Source organism: Giraffa tippelskirchi, chromosome 5, assembly GCF_054371585.1.
Source record: "Giraffa tippelskirchi isolate mGirTip1 chromosome 5, T2T-mGirTip1v1.2.pri, whole genome shotgun sequence".
NCBI classification, from domain to species: domain Eukaryota; kingdom Metazoa; phylum Chordata; class Mammalia; order Artiodactyla; family Giraffidae; genus Giraffa; species Giraffa tippelskirchi.
Genome location: NC_137279.1, coordinates 101,968,073 through 101,985,706, shown reverse-complemented (window position 1 = coordinate 101,985,706; position 17,634 = coordinate 101,968,073). Strand labels below are relative to the sequence as shown.

The 17,634-nt window shown below is 44.8% G+C and overlaps 1 protein-coding gene across 1 annotated transcript in view; it reads right to left on the bottom strand.

The window, feature by feature from the left end:
- Positions 1–17,634, bottom strand: part of LOC145504748 (NBPF family member NBPF19-like) — a 363,203-nt gene that overhangs the window by 16,520 nt on the left and 329,049 nt on the right. Inside the window, exons 107-121 of the mRNA XM_081486054.1 lie at positions 16,625–16,839; positions 15,343–15,394; positions 14,525–14,700; positions 13,221–13,272; positions 12,122–12,336; positions 10,840–10,891; positions 10,022–10,197; positions 8,718–8,769; positions 7,619–7,833; positions 6,337–6,388; positions 5,519–5,694; positions 4,215–4,266; positions 3,116–3,330; positions 1,834–1,885; positions 1,016–1,191 (exon numbers count right to left, since the gene is read on the bottom strand). Coding sequence (XP_081342180.1) covers positions 1,016–1,191; positions 1,834–1,885; positions 3,116–3,330; positions 4,215–4,266; positions 5,519–5,694; positions 6,337–6,388; positions 7,619–7,833; positions 8,718–8,769; positions 10,022–10,197; positions 10,840–10,891; positions 12,122–12,336; positions 13,221–13,272; positions 14,525–14,700; positions 15,343–15,394; positions 16,625–16,839 — 1,928 coding nt within the window. The remainder of the gene's footprint in view (positions 1–1,015; positions 1,192–1,833; positions 1,886–3,115; positions 3,331–4,214; positions 4,267–5,518; positions 5,695–6,336; positions 6,389–7,618; positions 7,834–8,717; positions 8,770–10,021; positions 10,198–10,839; positions 10,892–12,121; positions 12,337–13,220; positions 13,273–14,524; positions 14,701–15,342; positions 15,395–16,624; positions 16,840–17,634) is intronic.

Sequence of the window (17,634 nt, the reverse complement as noted above, 5' to 3'; positions counted from 1 at the left end):
CTGTAGAAGCACTTAAAAATGTATTTTCCACAGAGATGCTAGAAAATGAGCTGAGTTATTTTCTAGAATTATTTCTATAGTGCTGCTTGGTCCCATCAGACTATGTGGTTGTTGATGGTTCAGAGGAATTTATGCTTGAGACTAGAGTGATGGGTGAATTGTGAAAGCGTTAGCCGCTCAATGGTGGCGGTCTCTTTGTGACCGCATGGACTATAGCCCACCAGGCTCCTCTCTGTCCATTGAATTCTCCACCCAAGAATACTAGAGTGGGTGCCATTCTCTTGTCCAGAGGATCTTCATGATACAGGGATTGAACCTGGGTCTCCTGCATTGCGGGCAGATTCTTTACCATCTGAGCCACCAGGGAAGCCCAGTGAAATCTATTAACCTTCAAATCAAAAAGAATCTTTGGTGCTACACAGAAACCATGACCATTTGAAGCTGGAGGAACTGCCAGAGCCCAGCCTTACTTCATGGAAACATCCAAGCAAGGCAATGGGACAGTTGTGTCTGTCTTGGTGTCAGATACCATCTTAGCTAAGACCTGCCAACATCGAGAAAAGGGAGACTGGGGCTGAGCGCAGTAAAACACATGATGGAAATCACCTCTCCTTATAAAGAGGCAAGTCTGTCATCACTTCTGGAGAGGCCACGAACATTGACAAAAATTTAACTCATTGCGGGGAACAACACACTGGCTCCAAACGAGTTCTGACAGACACCTCCTGTGGATTTCCAGCTGAGGTGGTTGAGAGTTGTCACAAGTGCTTTGTGTCAAATGCCTGATACTGGGGTCAGGGTGACAGAGACAAGCCCGGAGCCAAAAAATGAATGAGAGCTCCCTGACCCACCTGATGTCTGTACTTAAAACTCTACCACAGAGTCTCATCCAAATCACTGTCTACAACGCTTCCAACAGGGATGACAAACCTCAGCACCGCAGAGGTGGGGAGTACGAAGCGTACAGAGTCTACCTGGGCATATAGGTGGAGTTCTATCACAAGAAAATACTCACTGGTTACATCCCGAGCATAAGACACTTCCACGTCCTCAGGTGAGAAGATGGCATTGCTCCGATAAGGCCAGAAGGAGTCTGACAGGTCAGGAAGAACTGAGTAAGTCAGGTAGTGTTCATCTAGAGAGTCCTGTGGGACTCCATTCTCTATCATCTGTGGCAGCTGTCTGTTGAACCTGGTGGGGAGGGACGGCAAAAGACTAAGCCAAGACTTATCAGAAACTGTACAGTCCTATCTGGTTTTGATGGAATGTTTGAGTGGTGAAGCCAAGGGTCTGATCCATGACAGGGAGAAAACTCTGTTTTGTGTGTGAGACACAGCGTGGTTTTACAGGGGCAGAAGAGAGAAAAAGCAGTAGGTGCTCAGTGGTCTGACCAAATAACAGGCTGATGAACAGACAGATTTCTCTGTGATGGTACAGTCACGCCTCACATACAGGGACACGGAGTAGTGGCTTTCACACTTCCAGTTACATGGCATTGACATTACTATGACACACATGCCAGCATGCTAACACCAAACATATAGCAGATATGCATCTCACTCTAGAAACCACACCTGATATAAAAATTGAGTGCAAAAAAATCACTCTGACTTAGTTCACCTGGGTCGACTGACTTGGGTTTGAAACTTGACCAGTAAATAAGAAATTGGAAACAATACAAGTACCACAGTGAAAGCAGAGAACATTATGAAAAAGAATAATAGTGGTGGGCAAAACTGACGACACAATATATTCAGCACTTTCTGTCTTTCCCCGCATCAGAGGTCTGCAGAGGTTATCACTGTACAGGAGCCCACAGATATTCAAAATTACCTCGGGGCCCCAACCGCTGCTCCTTTCAGGTCATCGTGACCATTCTGGTTTTCTGCAAAGAAATTAACAGAAGAGTTATGTCAGGCAAATGCCTTTCCAAAATGCCCAATCCTGTGCCTATCTTCAGAATGTGGTAACAGGCTATTGAGACAGAAATAATCCAGGAGGCCCTAGAATGAGCCTCAGAAGAAGGCACTGGGTTTCCTTCTTGAGCCATTGGACAAATTTCCTTGATATGATATGTCATCGGCAGAGTATCCTGATCCCCAGTCTGTGCAAACAGCTAAATATATCCTTTTCCCCACAGTTCCTGGGGAACAACTTAATTATATCCTCAGCCTGCTATAATACTCAGGCTTTTTTCATCTGAAATGTTGTTTATTAATGGGATAAGTGATTTCACACTGAGATTAAATGGGAGTGGAATCCACACACCATCAAGTCAAATGAATCTCAAAGCTGCAAACAGAGGCCATTCATCAGGTTGGGAAGTTCCAGGGCCCTGTCTTCCCTCAGAGCTGCTGCTGCTGCTGCTAAGTCGCTTCAGTCGTGTCCGTCTGTGCGACCTCATAGACGGCAGACCACCAGGATCCCCCGTCGCTGGGATTCTCCAGGCAAGACACTGGAGGGGGTTGCCATTTCCTTCTCAACGCATGAAAGTGAAAAGTGAAAGTGAAGTCGCACAGTCGTGTCCCCATGGACTTCGCGACCCCATGGAGCCTACCAGGCTACTCCATCCATGGGATTTTCCAGGCAAGAGTACTGGAGTGGGTTCCCATTGCCTTTTCCGTTACCTCAGAGAAACATACCAAAAAATGACAGTGCGCATTACCTTCTGCTATCAGAAACTTCGAACAAGATAAGTCCAAGGAAAAGAGAGAGGCTATGGGTTGACAGACGTGAACGAAAGTCGTGACACCTCCAAAGAAATAAACAAGACTGCAAAAAGCCTTGGACAGGTGTAGGAACGCAGGGACATTACCCAGAAATGACAATTAAAGCATTTCCTGTGAGATAAGAGGTTCATTCAAAATTAGGAAGCCTTTGTACCTCCTGTGCCACAATTGCTAAGGTTCATGTGAGTCTGGCTGGACCACCTTGGGTAGAGCGGTTTACCCCAGGGACAACCATGACAGGGAACTTAGAAAAGTTCATTCATAGAATGTCTCATTTTAAATGCAACTATAGAGTCTGGTTCAAATCAGGCTTCAGTATGGAAGCATAGGGTCTATCAAACGGGATCATTCTCCCAGAGTAGACTAACAGATATATCGAAGACTACCTGGGAGACCAGTCGAAATTTCATCCTCTTCAGCATGAGAGCAACCACAGGCTCCATCCATGGCAGACTCCACATTCTCTTCATCAAATGCAAATTTTCCATCACTGGAAGGCTGGTTGCAGGCAGAACCTTCCTGGAGAGTGGAAGGTACTGAAACACATTCATCTTGGGATTGCTGGAACACCACCTTCTTTTCAACATCCAGCAAGTTCACGCTGTGTCAGGTGGAGAAGGGATGACAGAAAATTAAGAGGATTCGACCCCAAGCTATCTGGCTGGTTTTCATGACAGGCATTGAGTTTGCTCACAGAAAGCAAAAGAGCAGTCCCCTTAAGGAGGGAAGTAACTCCTCCTGATGTGGAGTGGAGTGTGGGTGCCATGGGGTAGGAGAGAGACAGCAGGTTCTCTGGGCACTGGGCACACAACCAGCGGTTGAAGGAGGAGATGGAATTTTCCCTACATGCTAACGTCACCACCCCCAGCACACACAGAAGGCAGGGACAGTGGTTCAGACTTTTCTGCACAGATTGTATTGATCTGGATATCCTGTGTCCAAGTGAACACAGCTTTTAAGAAGTTAAAGATGTGTTTGAGTTTGGACTCTATTCCATTCAATTTTAAAATATTTCTTGGCACAAATATAGCTTCAAGATCAGTTTTTCAGAGTTGGAGAAAAAGGAGGTATAGACTAGATATTCTGCCTTCAAGAACTATTTTTTTCAATATTTTGTTGTAATATGAATATCGTTCGATTTTCCTCCCTTGAAATCAAATATTTACCAACATGCTGATGCCAAACCAGTGTAAGACCCATAGGCTCTCACCCTACTTTACCCACTCAGGAGAAAACACACGAATACAGGAACTCCCAGGTTTAGTTATTTCACCTGGGACAACTCACTGTACATTACTAAACTTGAAGGATTGAAAAACTGAAACGCACAAACTTGTGAAACATAAATAGACAACACTACTAAAGAGATACTTGCTGCTGCATGAATAGATGAAAGAGTTATATAGAGTACTTTCTATTTTTCTCTGGATCTGAGGTCTCCTGCTGTCACCACTGACATTCACAGCCCACAGATTTTCAAATTACCTGGGAAATGAGAGCTCTTGTCCACTCACTTGCTTGTGATCGTTTTCATTGTCTAGTAGGAAATTCAGAGACAGCAGGTCATAAGAAGCAAATCAGATCTCACACATATCTACTCAGGAAACACATATACAACAGGGACCTTAATATTCTAATTGTAAGAACATAATTCTTTAGCAAAGATATTCTAGGACACTTAAGTCGTATGAGAATTAGACTGGACTGCTTCCAGACCCATCGAGGAAATTTGCTGATTGATCTGGTATCTCTCCCAACAGCCTTCGTTCTGAGTCTGTAGAAGCACTTAAAAATGTATTTTCCACAGAGATGCTAGAAAATGAGCTGAGTTATTTTCTAGAATTATTTCTATAGTGCTGCTTGGTCCCATCAGACTATGTGGTTGTTGATGGTTTAGAGGAATTTATACTTGAGACTAGAGTGATGGGTGAATTGTGAAAGCGTTAGCCGCTCAGTAGTGGCGGTCTCTTTGTGACCGCATGGACTATAGCCCACCAGGCTCCTCTCTGTCCATTGAATTCTCCACCCAAGAATACTAGAGTGGGTGCCATTCTCTTGTCCAGAGGATCTTCATGATACAGGGATTGAACCTGGGTCTCCTGCATTGCGGGCAGATTCTTTACCATCTGAGCCACCAGGGAAGCCCAGTGAAATCTATTAACCTTCAAATCAAAAAGAATCTTTGGTGCTACACAGAAACCATGACCATTTGAAGCTGGAGGAACTGCCAGAGCCCAGCCTTACTTCATGGAAACATCCAAGCAAGGCAATGGGACAGTTGTGTCTGTCTTGGTGTCAGATACCATCTTAGCTAAGACCTGCCAACATCGAGAAAAGGGAGACTGGGGCTGAGCGCAGTAAAACACATGATGGAAATCACCTCTCCTTATAAAGAGGCAAGTCTGTCATCACTTCTGGAGAGGCCACGAACATTGACAAAAATTTAACTCATTGCGGGGAACAACACACTGGCTCCAAACGAGTTCTGACAGACACCTCCTGTGGATTTCCAGCTGAGGTGGTTGAGAGTTGTCACAAGTGCTTTGTGTCAAATGCCTGATACTGGGGTCAGGGTGACAGAGACAAGCCCGGAGCCAAAAAATGAATGAGAGCTCCCTGACCCACCTGATGTCTGTACTTAAAACTCTACCACAGAGTCTCATCCAAATCACTGTCTACAGCGCTTCCAACAGGGATGACAAACCTCAGCACCGCAGAGGTGGGGAGTACGAAGCGTACAGAGTCTACCTGGGCATATAGGTGGAGTTCTATCACAAGAAAATACTCACTGGTTACATCCCGAGCATAAGACACATCCACGTCCTCAGGTGAGAAGATGGCATTGCTCCGATAAGGCCAGAAGGAGTCTGACAGGTCAGGAAGAACTGAGTAAGTCAGGTAGTGTTCATCTAGAGAGTCCTGTGGGACTCCATTCTCTATCATCTGTGGCAGCTGTCTGTTGAACCTGGTGGGGAGGGACGGCAAAAGACTAAGCCAAGACTTATCAGAAACTGTACAGTCCTATCTGGTTTTGATGGAATGTTTGAGTGGTGAAGCCAAGGGTCTGATCCATGACAGGGAGAAAACTCTGTTTTGTGTGTGAGACACAGCGTGGTTTTACAGGGGCAGAAGAGAGAAAAAGCAGTAGGTGCTCAGTGGTCTGACCAAATAACAGGCTGATGAACAGACAGATTTCTCTGTGATGGTACAGTCACGCCTCACATACAGGGACACGGAGTAGTGGCTTTCACACTTCCACTTACATGGCATTGACATTACTATGACACACATGCCAGCATGCTAACACCAAACATATAGCAGATATGCATCTCACTCTAGAAACCACACCTGATATAAAAATTGAGTGCAAAAAAATCACTCTGACTTAGTTCACCTGGGTCGACTGACTTGGGTTTGAAACTTGACCAGTAAATAAGAAATTGGAAACAATACAAGTACCACAGTGAAAGCAGAGAACATTATGAAAAAGAATAATAGTGGTGGGCAAAACTGACGACACAATATATTCAGCACTTTCTGTCTTTCCCCGCATCAGAGGTCTGCAGAGGTTATCACTGTACAGGAGCCCACAGATATTCAAAATTACCTCGGGGCCCCAACCGCTGCTCCTTTCAGGTCATCGTGACCATTCTGGTTTTCTGCAAAGAAATTAACAGAAGAGTTATGTCAGGCAAATGCCTTTCCAAAACGCCCAATCCTGTGCCTATCTTCAGAATGTGGTAACAGGCTATTGAGACAGAAATAATCCAGGAGGCCCTAGAATGAGCCTCAGAAGAAGGCACTGGGTTTCCTTCTTGAGCCATTGGACAAATTTCCTTGATATGATATGTCATCGGCAGAGTATCCTGATCCCCAGTCTGTGCAAACAGCTAAATATATCCTTTTCCCCACAGTTCCTGGGGAACAACTTAATTATATCCTCAGCCTGCTATAATACTCAGGCTTTTTTCATCTGAAATGTTGTTTATTAATGGGATAAGTGATTTCACACTGAGATTAAATGGGAGTGGAATCCACACACCATCAAGTCAAATGAATCTCAAAGCTGCAAACAGAGGCCATTCATCAGGTTGGGAAGTTCCAGGGCCCTGTCTTCCCTCAGAGCTGCTGCTGCTGCTGCTAAGTCGCTTCAGTCGTGTCCGTCTGTGCGACCTCATAGACGGCAGACCACCAGGATCCCCCGTCGCTGGGATTCTCCAGGCAAGACACTGGAGGGGGTTGCCATTTCCTTCTCAACGCATGAAAGTGAAAAGTGAAAGTGAAGTCGCACAGTCGTGTCCCCATGGACTTCGCGACCCCATGGAGCCTACCAGGCTACTCCATCCATGGGATTTTCCAGGCAAGAGTACTGGAGTGGGTTCCCATTGCCTTTTCCGTTACCTCAGAGAAACATACCAAAAACTGACAGTGCGCATTACCTTCTGCTATCAGAAACTTCGAACAAGATAAGTCCAAGGAAAAGAGAGAGGCTATGGGTTGACAGACGTGAACGAAAGTCGTGACACCTCCAAAGAAATAAACAAGACTGCAAAAAGCCTTGGACAGGTGTAGGAACGCAGGGACATTACCCAGAAATGACAATTAAAGCATTTCCTGTGAGATAAGAGGTTCATTCAAAATTAGGAAGCCTTTGTACCTCCTGTGCCACAATTGCTAAGGTTCATGTGAGTCTGGCTGGACCACCTTGGGTAGAGCGGTTTACCCCAGGGACAACCATGACAGGGAACTTAGAAAAGTTCATTCATAGAATGTCTCATTTTAAATGCAACTATAGAGTCTGGTTCAAATCAGGCTTCAGTATGGAAGCATAGGGTCTATCAAACGGGATCATTCTCCCAGAGTAGACTAACAGATATATCGAAGACTACCTGGGAGACCAGTCGAAATTTCATCCTCTTCAGCATGAGAGCAACCACAGGCTCCATCCATGGCAGACTCCACATTCTCTTCATCAAATGCAAATTTTCCATCACTGGAAGGCTGGTTGCAGGCAGAACCTTCCTGGAGAGTGGAAGGTACTGAAACACATTCATCTTGGGATTGCTGGAACACCACCTTCTTTTCAACATCCAGCAAGTTCACGCTGTGTCAGGTGGAGAAGGGATGACAGAAAATTAAGAGGATTCGACCCCAAGCTATCTGGCTGGTTTTCATGACAGGCATTGAGTTTGCTCACAGAAAGCAAAAGAGCAGTCCCCTTAAGGAGGGAAGTAACTCCTCCTGATGTGGAGTGGAGTGTGGGTGCCATGGGGTAGGAGAGAGACAGCAGGTTCTCTGGGCACTGGGCACACAACCAGCGGTTGAAGGAGGAGATGGAATTTTCCCTACATGCTAACGTCACCACCCCCAGCACACACAGAAGGCAGGGACAGTGGTTCAGACTTTTCTGCACAGATTGTATTGATCTGGATATCCTGTGTCCAAGTGAACACAGCTTTTAAGAAGTTAAAGATGTGTTTGAGTTTGGACTCTATTCCATTCAATTTTAAAATATTTCTTGGCACAAATATAGCTTCAAGATCAGTTTTTCAGAGTTGGAGAAAAAGGAGGTATAGACTAGATATTCTGCCTTCAAGAACTATTTTTTTCAATATTTTGTTGTAATATGAATATCGTTCGATTTTCCTCCCTTGAAATCAAATATTTACCAACATGCTGATGCCAAACCAGTGTAAGACCCATAGGCTCTCACCCTACTTTACCCACTCAGGAGAAAACACACGAATACAGGAACTCCCAGGTTTAGTTATTTCACCTGGGACAACTCACTGTACATTACTAAACTTGAAGGATTGAAAAACTGAAACGCACAAACTTGTGAAACATAAATAGACAACACTACTAAAGAGATACTTGCTGCTGCATGAATAGATGAAAGAGTTATATAGAGTACTTTCTATTTTTCTCTGGATCTGAGGTCTCCTGCTGTCACCACTGACATTCACAGCCCACAGATTTTCAAATTACCTGGGAAATGAGAGCTCTTGTCCACTCACTTGCTTGTGATCGTTTTCATTGTCTAGTAGGAAATTCAGAGACAGCAGGTCATAAGAAGCAAATCAGATCTCACACATATCTACTCAGGAAACACATATACAACAGGGACCTTAATATTCTAATTGTAAGAACATAATTCTTTAGCAAAGATATTCTAGGACACTTAAGTCGTATGAGAATTAGACTGGACTGCTTCCAGACCCATCGAGGAAATTTGCTGATTGATCTGGTATCTCTCCCAACAGCCTTCGTTCTGAGTCTGTAGAAGCACTTAAAAATGTATTTTCCACAGAGATGCTAGAAAATGAGCTGAGTTATTTTCTAGAATTATTTCTATAGTGCTGCTTGGTCCCATCAGACTATGTGGTTGTTGATGGTTTAGAGGAATTTATACTTGAGACTAGAGTGATGGGTGAATTGTGAAAGCGTTAGCCGCTCAGTAGTGGCGGTCTCTTTGTGACCGCATGGACTATAGCCCACCAGGCTCCTCTCTGTCCATTGAATTCTCCACCCAAGAATACTAGAGTGGGTGCCATTCTCTTGTCCAGAGGATCTTCATGATACAGGGATTGAACCTGGGTCTCCTGCATTGCGGGCAGATTCTTTACCATCTGAGCCACCAGGGAAGCCCAGTGAAATCTATTAACCTTCAAATCAAAAAGAATCTTTGGTGCTACACAGAAACCATGACCATTTGAAGCTGGAGGAACTGCCAGAGCCCAGCCTTACTTCATGGAAACATCCAAGCAAGGCAATGGGACAGTTGTGTCTGTCTTGGTGTCAGATACCATCTTAGCTAAGACCTGCCAACATCGAGAAAAGGGAGACTGGGGCTGAGCGCAGTAAAACACATGATGGAAATCACCTCTCCTTATAAAGAGGCAAGTCTGTCATCACTTCTGGAGAGGCCACGAACATTGACAAAAATTTAACTCATTGCGGGGAACAACACACTGGCTCCAAACGAGTTCTGACAGACACCTCCTGTGGATTTCCAGCTGAGGTGGTTGAGAGTTGTCACAAGTGCTTTGTGTCAAATGCCTGATACTGGGGTCAGGGTGACAGAGACAAGCCCGGAGCCAAAAAATGAATGAGAGCTCCCTGACCCACCTGATGTCTGTACTTAAAACTCTACCACAGAGTCTCATCCAAATCACTGTCTACAGCGCTTCCAACAGGGATGACAAACCTCAGCACCGCAGAGGTGGGGAGTACGAAGCGTACAGAGTCTACCTGGGCATATAGGTGGAGTTCTATCACAAGAAAATACTCACTGGTTACATCCCGAGCATAAGACACATCCACGTCCTCAGGTGAGAAGATGGCATTGCTCCGATAAGGCCAGAAGGAGTCTGACAGGTCAGGAAGAACTGAGTAAGTCAGGTAGTGTTCATCTAGAGAGTCCTGTGGGACTCCATTCTCTATCATCTGTGGCAGCTGTCTGTTGAACCTGGTGGGGAGGGACGGCAAAAGACTAAGCCAAGACTTATCAGAAACTGTACAGTCCTATCTGGTTTTGATGGAATGTTTGAGTGGTGAAGCCAAGGGTCTGATCCATGACAGGGAGAAAACTCTGTTTTGTGTGTGAGACACAGCGTGGTTTTACAGGGGCAGAAGAGAGAAAAAGCAGTAGGTGCTCAGTGGTCTGACCAAATAACAGGCTGATGAACAGACAGATTTCTCTGTGATGGTACAGTCACGCCTCACATACAGGGACACGGAGTAGTGGCTTTCACACTTCCACTTACATGGCATTGACATTACTATGACACACATGCCAGCATGCTAACACCAAACATATAGCAGATATGCATCTCACTCTAGAAACCACACCTGATATAAAAATTGAGTGCAAAAAAATCACTCTGACTTAGTTCACCTGGGTCGACTGACTTGGGTTTGAAACTTGACCAGTAAATAAGAAATTGGAAACAATACAAGTACCACAGTGAAAGCAGAGAACATTATGAAAAAGAATAATAGTGGTGGGCAAAACTGACGACACAATATATTCAGCACTTTCTGTCTTTCCCCGCATCAGAGGTCTGCAGAGGTTATCACTGTACAGGAGCCCACAGATATTCAAAATTACCTCGGGGCCCCAACCGCTGCTCCTTTCAGGTCATCGTGACCATTCTGGTTTTCTGCAAAGAAATTAACAGAAGAGTTATGTCAGGCAAATGCCTTTCCAAAACGCCCAATCCTGTGCCTATCTTCAGAATGTGGTAACAGGCTATTGAGACAGAAATAATCCAGGAGGCCCTAGAATGAGCCTCAGAAGAAGGCACTGGGTTTCCTTCTTGAGCCATTGGACAAATTTCCTTGATATGATATGTCATCGGCAGAGTATCCTGATCCCCAGTCTGTGCAAACAGCTAAATATATCCTTTTCCCCACAGTTCCTGGGGAACAACTTAATTATATCCTCAGCCTGCTATAATACTCAGGCTTTTTTCATCTGAAATGTTGTTTATTAATGGGATAAGTGATTTCACACTGAGATTAAATGGGAGTGGAATCCACACACCATCAAGTCAAATGAATCTCAAAGCTGCAAACAGAGGCCATTCATCAGGTTGGGAAGTTCCAGGGCCCTGTCTTCCCTCAGAGCTGCTGCTGCTGCTGCTAAGTCGCTTCAGTCGTGTCCGTCTGTGCGACCTCATAGACGGCAGACCACCAGGATCCCCCGTCGCTGGGATTCTCCAGGCAAGACACTGGAGGGGGTTGCCATTTCCTTCTCAACGCATGAAAGTGAAAAGTGAAAGTGAAGTCGCACAGTCGTGTCCCCATGGACTTCGCGACCCCATGGAGCCTACCAGGCTACTCCATCCATGGGATTTTCCAGGCAAGAGTACTGGAGTGGGTTCCCATTGCCTTTTCCGTTACCTCAGAGAAACATACCAAAAACTGACAGTGCGCATTACCTTCTGCTATCAGAAACTTCGAACAAGATAAGTCCAAGGAAAAGAGAGAGGCTATGGGTTGACAGACGTGAACGAAAGTCGTGACACCTCCAAAGAAATAAACAAGACTGCAAAAAGCCTTGGACAGGTGTAGGAACGCAGGGACATTACCCAGAAATGACAATTAAAGCATTTCCTGTGAGATAAGAGGTTCATTCAAAATTAGGAAGCCTTTGTACCTCCTGTGCCACAATTGCTAAGGTTCATGTGAGTCTGGCTGGACCACCTTGGGTAGAGCGGTTTACCCCAGGGACAACCATGACAGGGAACTTAGAAAAGTTCATTCATAGAATGTCTCATTTTAAATGCAACTATAGAGTCTGGTTCAAATCAGGCTTCAGTATGGAAGCATAGGGTCTATCAAACGGGATCATTCTCCCAGAGTAGACTAACAGATATATCGAAGACTACCTGGGAGACCAGTCGAAATTTCATCCTCTTCAGCATGAGAGCAACCACAGGCTCCATCCATGGCAGACTCCACATTCTCTTCATCAAATGCAAATTTTCCATCACTGGAAGGCTGGTTGCAGGCAGAACCTTCCTGGAGAGTGGAAGGTACTGAAACACATTCATCTTGGGATTGCTGGAACACCACCTTCTTTTCAACATCCAGCAAGTTCACGCTGTGTCAGGTGGAGAAGGGATGACAGAAAATTAAGAGGATTCGACCCCAAGCTATCTGGCTGGTTTTCATGACAGGCATTGAGTTTGCTCACAGAAAGCAAAAGAGCAGTCCCCTTAAGGAGGGAAGTAACTCCTCCTGATGTGGAGTGGAGTGTGGGTGCCATGGGGTAGGAGAGAGACAGCAGGTTCTCTGGGCACTGGGCACACAACCAGCGGTTGAAGGAGGAGATGGAATTTTCCCTACATGCTAACGTCACCACCCCCAGCACACACAGAAGGCAGGGACAGTGGTTCAGACTTTTCTGCACAGATTGTATTGATCTGGATATCCTGTGTCCAAGTGAACACAGCTTTTAAGAAGTTAAAGATGTGTTTGAGTTTGGACTCTATTCCATTCAATTTTAAAATATTTCTTGGCACAAATATAGCTTCAAGATCAGTTTTTCAGAGTTGGAGAAAAAGGAGGTATAGACTAGATATTCTGCCTTCAAGAACTATTTTTTTCAATATTTTGTTGTAATATGAATATCGTTCGATTTTCCTCCCTTGAAATCAAATATTTACCAACATGCTGATGCCAAACCAGTGTAAGACCCATAGGCTCTCACCCTACTTTACCCACTCAGGAGAAAACACACGAATACAGGAACTCCCAGGTTTAGTTATTTCACCTGGGACAACTCACTGTACATTACTAAACTTGAAGGATTGAAAAACTGAAACGCACAAACTTGTGAAACATAAATAGACAACACTACTAAAGAGATACTTGCTGCTGCATGAATAGATGAAAGAGTTATATAGAGTACTTTCTATTTTTCTCTGGATCTGAGGTCTCCTGCTGTCACCACTGACATTCACAGCCCACAGATTTTCAAATTACCTGGGAAATGAGAGCTCTTGTCCACTCACTTGCTTGTGATCGTTTTCATTGTCTAGTAGGAAATTCAGAGACAGCAGGTCATAAGAAGCAAATCAGATCTCACACATATCTACTCAGGAAACACATATACAACAGGGACCTTAATATTCTAATTGTAAGAACATAATTCTTTAGCAAAGATATTCTAGGACACTTAAGTCGTATGAGAATTAGACTGGACTGCTTCCAGACCCATCGAGGAAATTTGCTGATTGATCTGGTATCTCTCCCAACAGCCTTCGTTCTGAGTCTGTAGAAGCACTTAAAAATGTATTTTCCACAGAGATGCTAGAAAATGAGCTGAGTTATTTTCTAGAATTATTTCTATAGTGCTGCTTGGTCCCATCAGACTATGTGGTTGTTGATGGTTTAGAGGAATTTATACTTGAGACTAGAGTGATGGGTGAATTGTGAAAGCGTTAGCCGCTCAGTAGTGGCGGTCTCTTTGTGACCGCATGGACTATAGCCCACCAGGCTCCTCTCTGTCCATTGAATTCTCCACCCAAGAATACTAGAGTGGGTGCCATTCTCTTGTCCAGAGGATCTTCATGATACAGGGATTGAACCTGGGTCTCCTGCATTGCGGGCAGATTCTTTACCATCTGAGCCACCAGGGAAGCCCAGTGAAATCTATTAACCTTCAAATCAAAAAGAATCTTTGGTGCTACACAGAAACCATGACCATTTGAAGCTGGAGGAACTGCCAGAGCCCAGCCTTACTTCATGGAAACATCCAAGCAAGGCAATGGGACAGTTGTGTCTGTCTTGGTGTCAGATACCATCTTAGCTAAGACCTGCCAACATCGAGAAAAGGGAGACTGGGGCTGAGCGCAGTAAAACACATGATGGAAATCACCTCTCCTTATAAAGAGGCAAGTCTGTCATCACTTCTGGAGAGGCCACGAACATTGACAAAAATTTAACTCATTGCGGGGAACAACACACTGGCTCCAAACGAGTTCTGACAGACACCTCCTGTGGATTTCCAGCTGAGGTGGTTGAGAGTTGTCACAAGTGCTTTGTGTCAAATGCCTGATACTGGGGTCAGGGTGACAGAGACAAGCCCGGAGCCAAAAAATGAATGAGAGCTCCCTGACCCACCTGATGTCTGTACTTAAAACTCTACCACAGAGTCTCATCCAAATCACTGTCTACAGCGCTTCCAACAGGGATGACAAACCTCAGCACCGCAGAGGTGGGGAGTACGAAGCGTACAGAGTCTACCTGGGCATATAGGTGGAGTTCTATCACAAGAAAATACTCACTGGTTACATCCCGAGCATAAGACACATCCACGTCCTCAGGTGAGAAGATGGCATTGCTCCGATAAGGCCAGAAGGAGTCTGACAGGTCAGGAAGAACTGAGTAAGTCAGGTAGTGTTCATCTAGAGAGTCCTGTGGGACTCCATTCTCTATCATCTGTGGCAGCTGTCTGTTGAACCTGGTGGGGAGGGACGGCAAAAGACTAAGCCAAGACTTATCAGAAACTGTACAGTCCTATCTGGTTTTGATGGAATGTTTGAGTGGTGAAGCCAAGGGTCTGATCCATGACAGGGAGAAAACTCTGTTTTGTGTGTGAGACACAGCGTGGTTTTACAGGGGCAGAAGAGAGAAAAAGCAGTAGGTGCTCAGTGGTCTGACCAAATAACAGGCTGATGAACAGACAGATTTCTCTGTGATGGTACAGTCACGCCTCACATACAGGGACACGGAGTAGTGGCTTTCACACTTCCACTTACATGGCATTGACATTACTATGACACACATGCCAGCATGCTAACACCAAACATATAGCAGATATGCATCTCACTCTAGAAACCACACCTGATATAAAAATTGAGTGCAAAAAAATCACTCTGACTTAGTTCACCTGGGTCGACTGACTTGGGTTTGAAACTTGACCAGTAAATAAGAAATTGGAAACAATATAAGTACCACAGTGAAAGCAGAGAACATTATGAAAAAGAATAATAGTGGTGGGCAAAACTGACGACACAATATATTCAGCACTTTCTGTCTTTCCCCGCATCAGAGGTCTGCAGAGGTTATCACTGTACAGGAGCCCACAGATATTCAAAATTACCTCGGGGCCACAACCGCTGCTCCTTTCAGGTCATCGTGACCATTCTGGTTTTCTGCAAAGAAATTAACAGAAGAGTTATGTCAGGCAAATGCCTTTCCAAAACGCCCAATCCTGTGCCTATCTTCAGAATGTGGTAACAGGCTATTGAGACAGAAATAATCCAGGAGGCCCTAGAATGAGCCTCAGAAGAAGGCACTGGGTTTCCTTCTTGAGCCATTGGACAAATTTCCTTGATATGATATGTCATCGGCAGAGTATCCTGATCCCCAGTCTGTGCAAACAGCTAAATATATCCTTTTCCCCACAGTTCCTGGGGAACAACTTAATTATATCCTCAGCCTGCTATAATACTCAGGCTTTTTTCATCTGAAATGTTGTTTATTAATGGGATAAGTGATTTCACACTGAGATTAAATGGGAGTGGAATCCACACACCATCAAGTCAAATGAATCTCAAAGCTGCAAACAGAGGCCATTCATCAGGTTGGGAAGTTCCAGGGCCCTGTCTTCCCTCAGAGCTGCTGCTGCTGCTGCTAAGTCGCTTCAGTCGTGTCCGTCTGTGCGACCTCATAGACGGCAGACCACCAGGATCCCCCGTCGCTGGGATTCTCCAGGCAAGACACTGGAGGGGGTTGCCATTTCCTTCTCAATGCATGAAAGTGAAAAGTGAAAGTGAAGTCGCACAGTCGTGTCCCCATGGACTTCGCGACCCCATGGAGCCTACCAGGCTACTCCATCCATGGGATTTTCCAGGCAAGAGTACTGGAGTGGGTTCCCATTGCCTTTTCCGTTACCTCAGAGAAACATACCAAAAAATGACAGTGCGCATTACCTTCTGCTATCAGAAACTTCGAACAAGATAAGTCCAAGGAAAAGAGAGAGGCTATGGGTTGACAGACGTGAACGAAAGTCGTGACACCTCCAAAGAAATAAACAAGACTGCAAAAAGCCTTGGACAGGTGTAGGAACGCAGGGACATTACCCAGAAATGACAATTAAAGCATTTCCTGTGAGATAAGAGGTTCATTCAAAATTAGGAAGCCTTTGTACCTCCTGTGCCACAATTGCTAAGGTTCATGTGAGTCTGGCTGGACCACCTTGGGTAGAGTGGTTTACCCCAGGGACAACCATGACAGGGAACTTAGAAAAGTTCATTCATAGAATGTCTCATTTTAAATGCAACTATAGAGTCTGGTTCAAATCAGGCTTCAGTATGGAAGCATAGGGTCTATCAAACGGGATCATTCTCCCAGAGTAGACTAACAGATATATCGAAGACTACCTGGGAGACCAGTCGAAATTTCATCCTCTTCAGCATGAGAGCAACCACAGGCTCCATCCATGGCAGACTCCACATTCTCTTCATCAAATGCAAATTTTCCATCACTGGAAGGCTGGTTGCAGGCAGAACCTTCCTGGAGAGTGGAAGGTACTGAAACACATTCATCTTGGGATTGCTGGAACACCACCTTCTTTTCAACATCCAGCAAGTTCACGCTGTGTCAGGTGGAGAAGGGATGACAGAAAATTAAGAGGATTCGACCCCAAGCTATCTGGCTGGTTTTCATGACAGGCATTGAGTTTGCTCACAGAAAGCAAAAGAGCAGTCGCCTTAAGGAGGGAAGTAACTCCTCCTGATGTGGAGTGGAGTGTGGGTGCCATGGGGTAGGAGAGAGACAGCAGGTTCTCTGGGCACTGGGCACACAACCAGCGGTTGAAGGAGGAGATGGAATTTTCCCTACATGCTAACGTCACCACCCCCAGCACACACAGAAGGCAGGGACAGTGGTTCAGACTTTTCTGCACAGATTGTATTGATCTGGATATCCTGTGTCCAAGTGAACACAGCTTTTAAGAAGTTAAAGATGTGTTTGAGTTTGGACTCTATTCCATTCAATTTTAAAATATTTCTTGGCACAAATATAGCTTCAAGATCAGTTTTTCAGAGTTGGAGAAAAAGGAGGTATAGACTAGATATTCTGCCTTCAAGAACTATTTTTTTCAATATTTTGTTGTAATATGAATATCGTTCGATTTTCCTCCCTTGAAATCAAATATTTACCAACATGCTGATGCCAAACCAGTGTAAGACCCATAGGCTCTCACCCTACTTTACCCACTCAGGAGAAAACACACGAATACAGGAACTCCCAGGTTTAGTTATTTCACCTGGGACAACTCACTGTACATTACTAAACTTGAAGGATTGAAAAACTGAAACGCACAAACTTGTGAAACATAAATAGACAACACTACTAAAGAGATACTTGCTGCTGCATGAATAGATGAAAG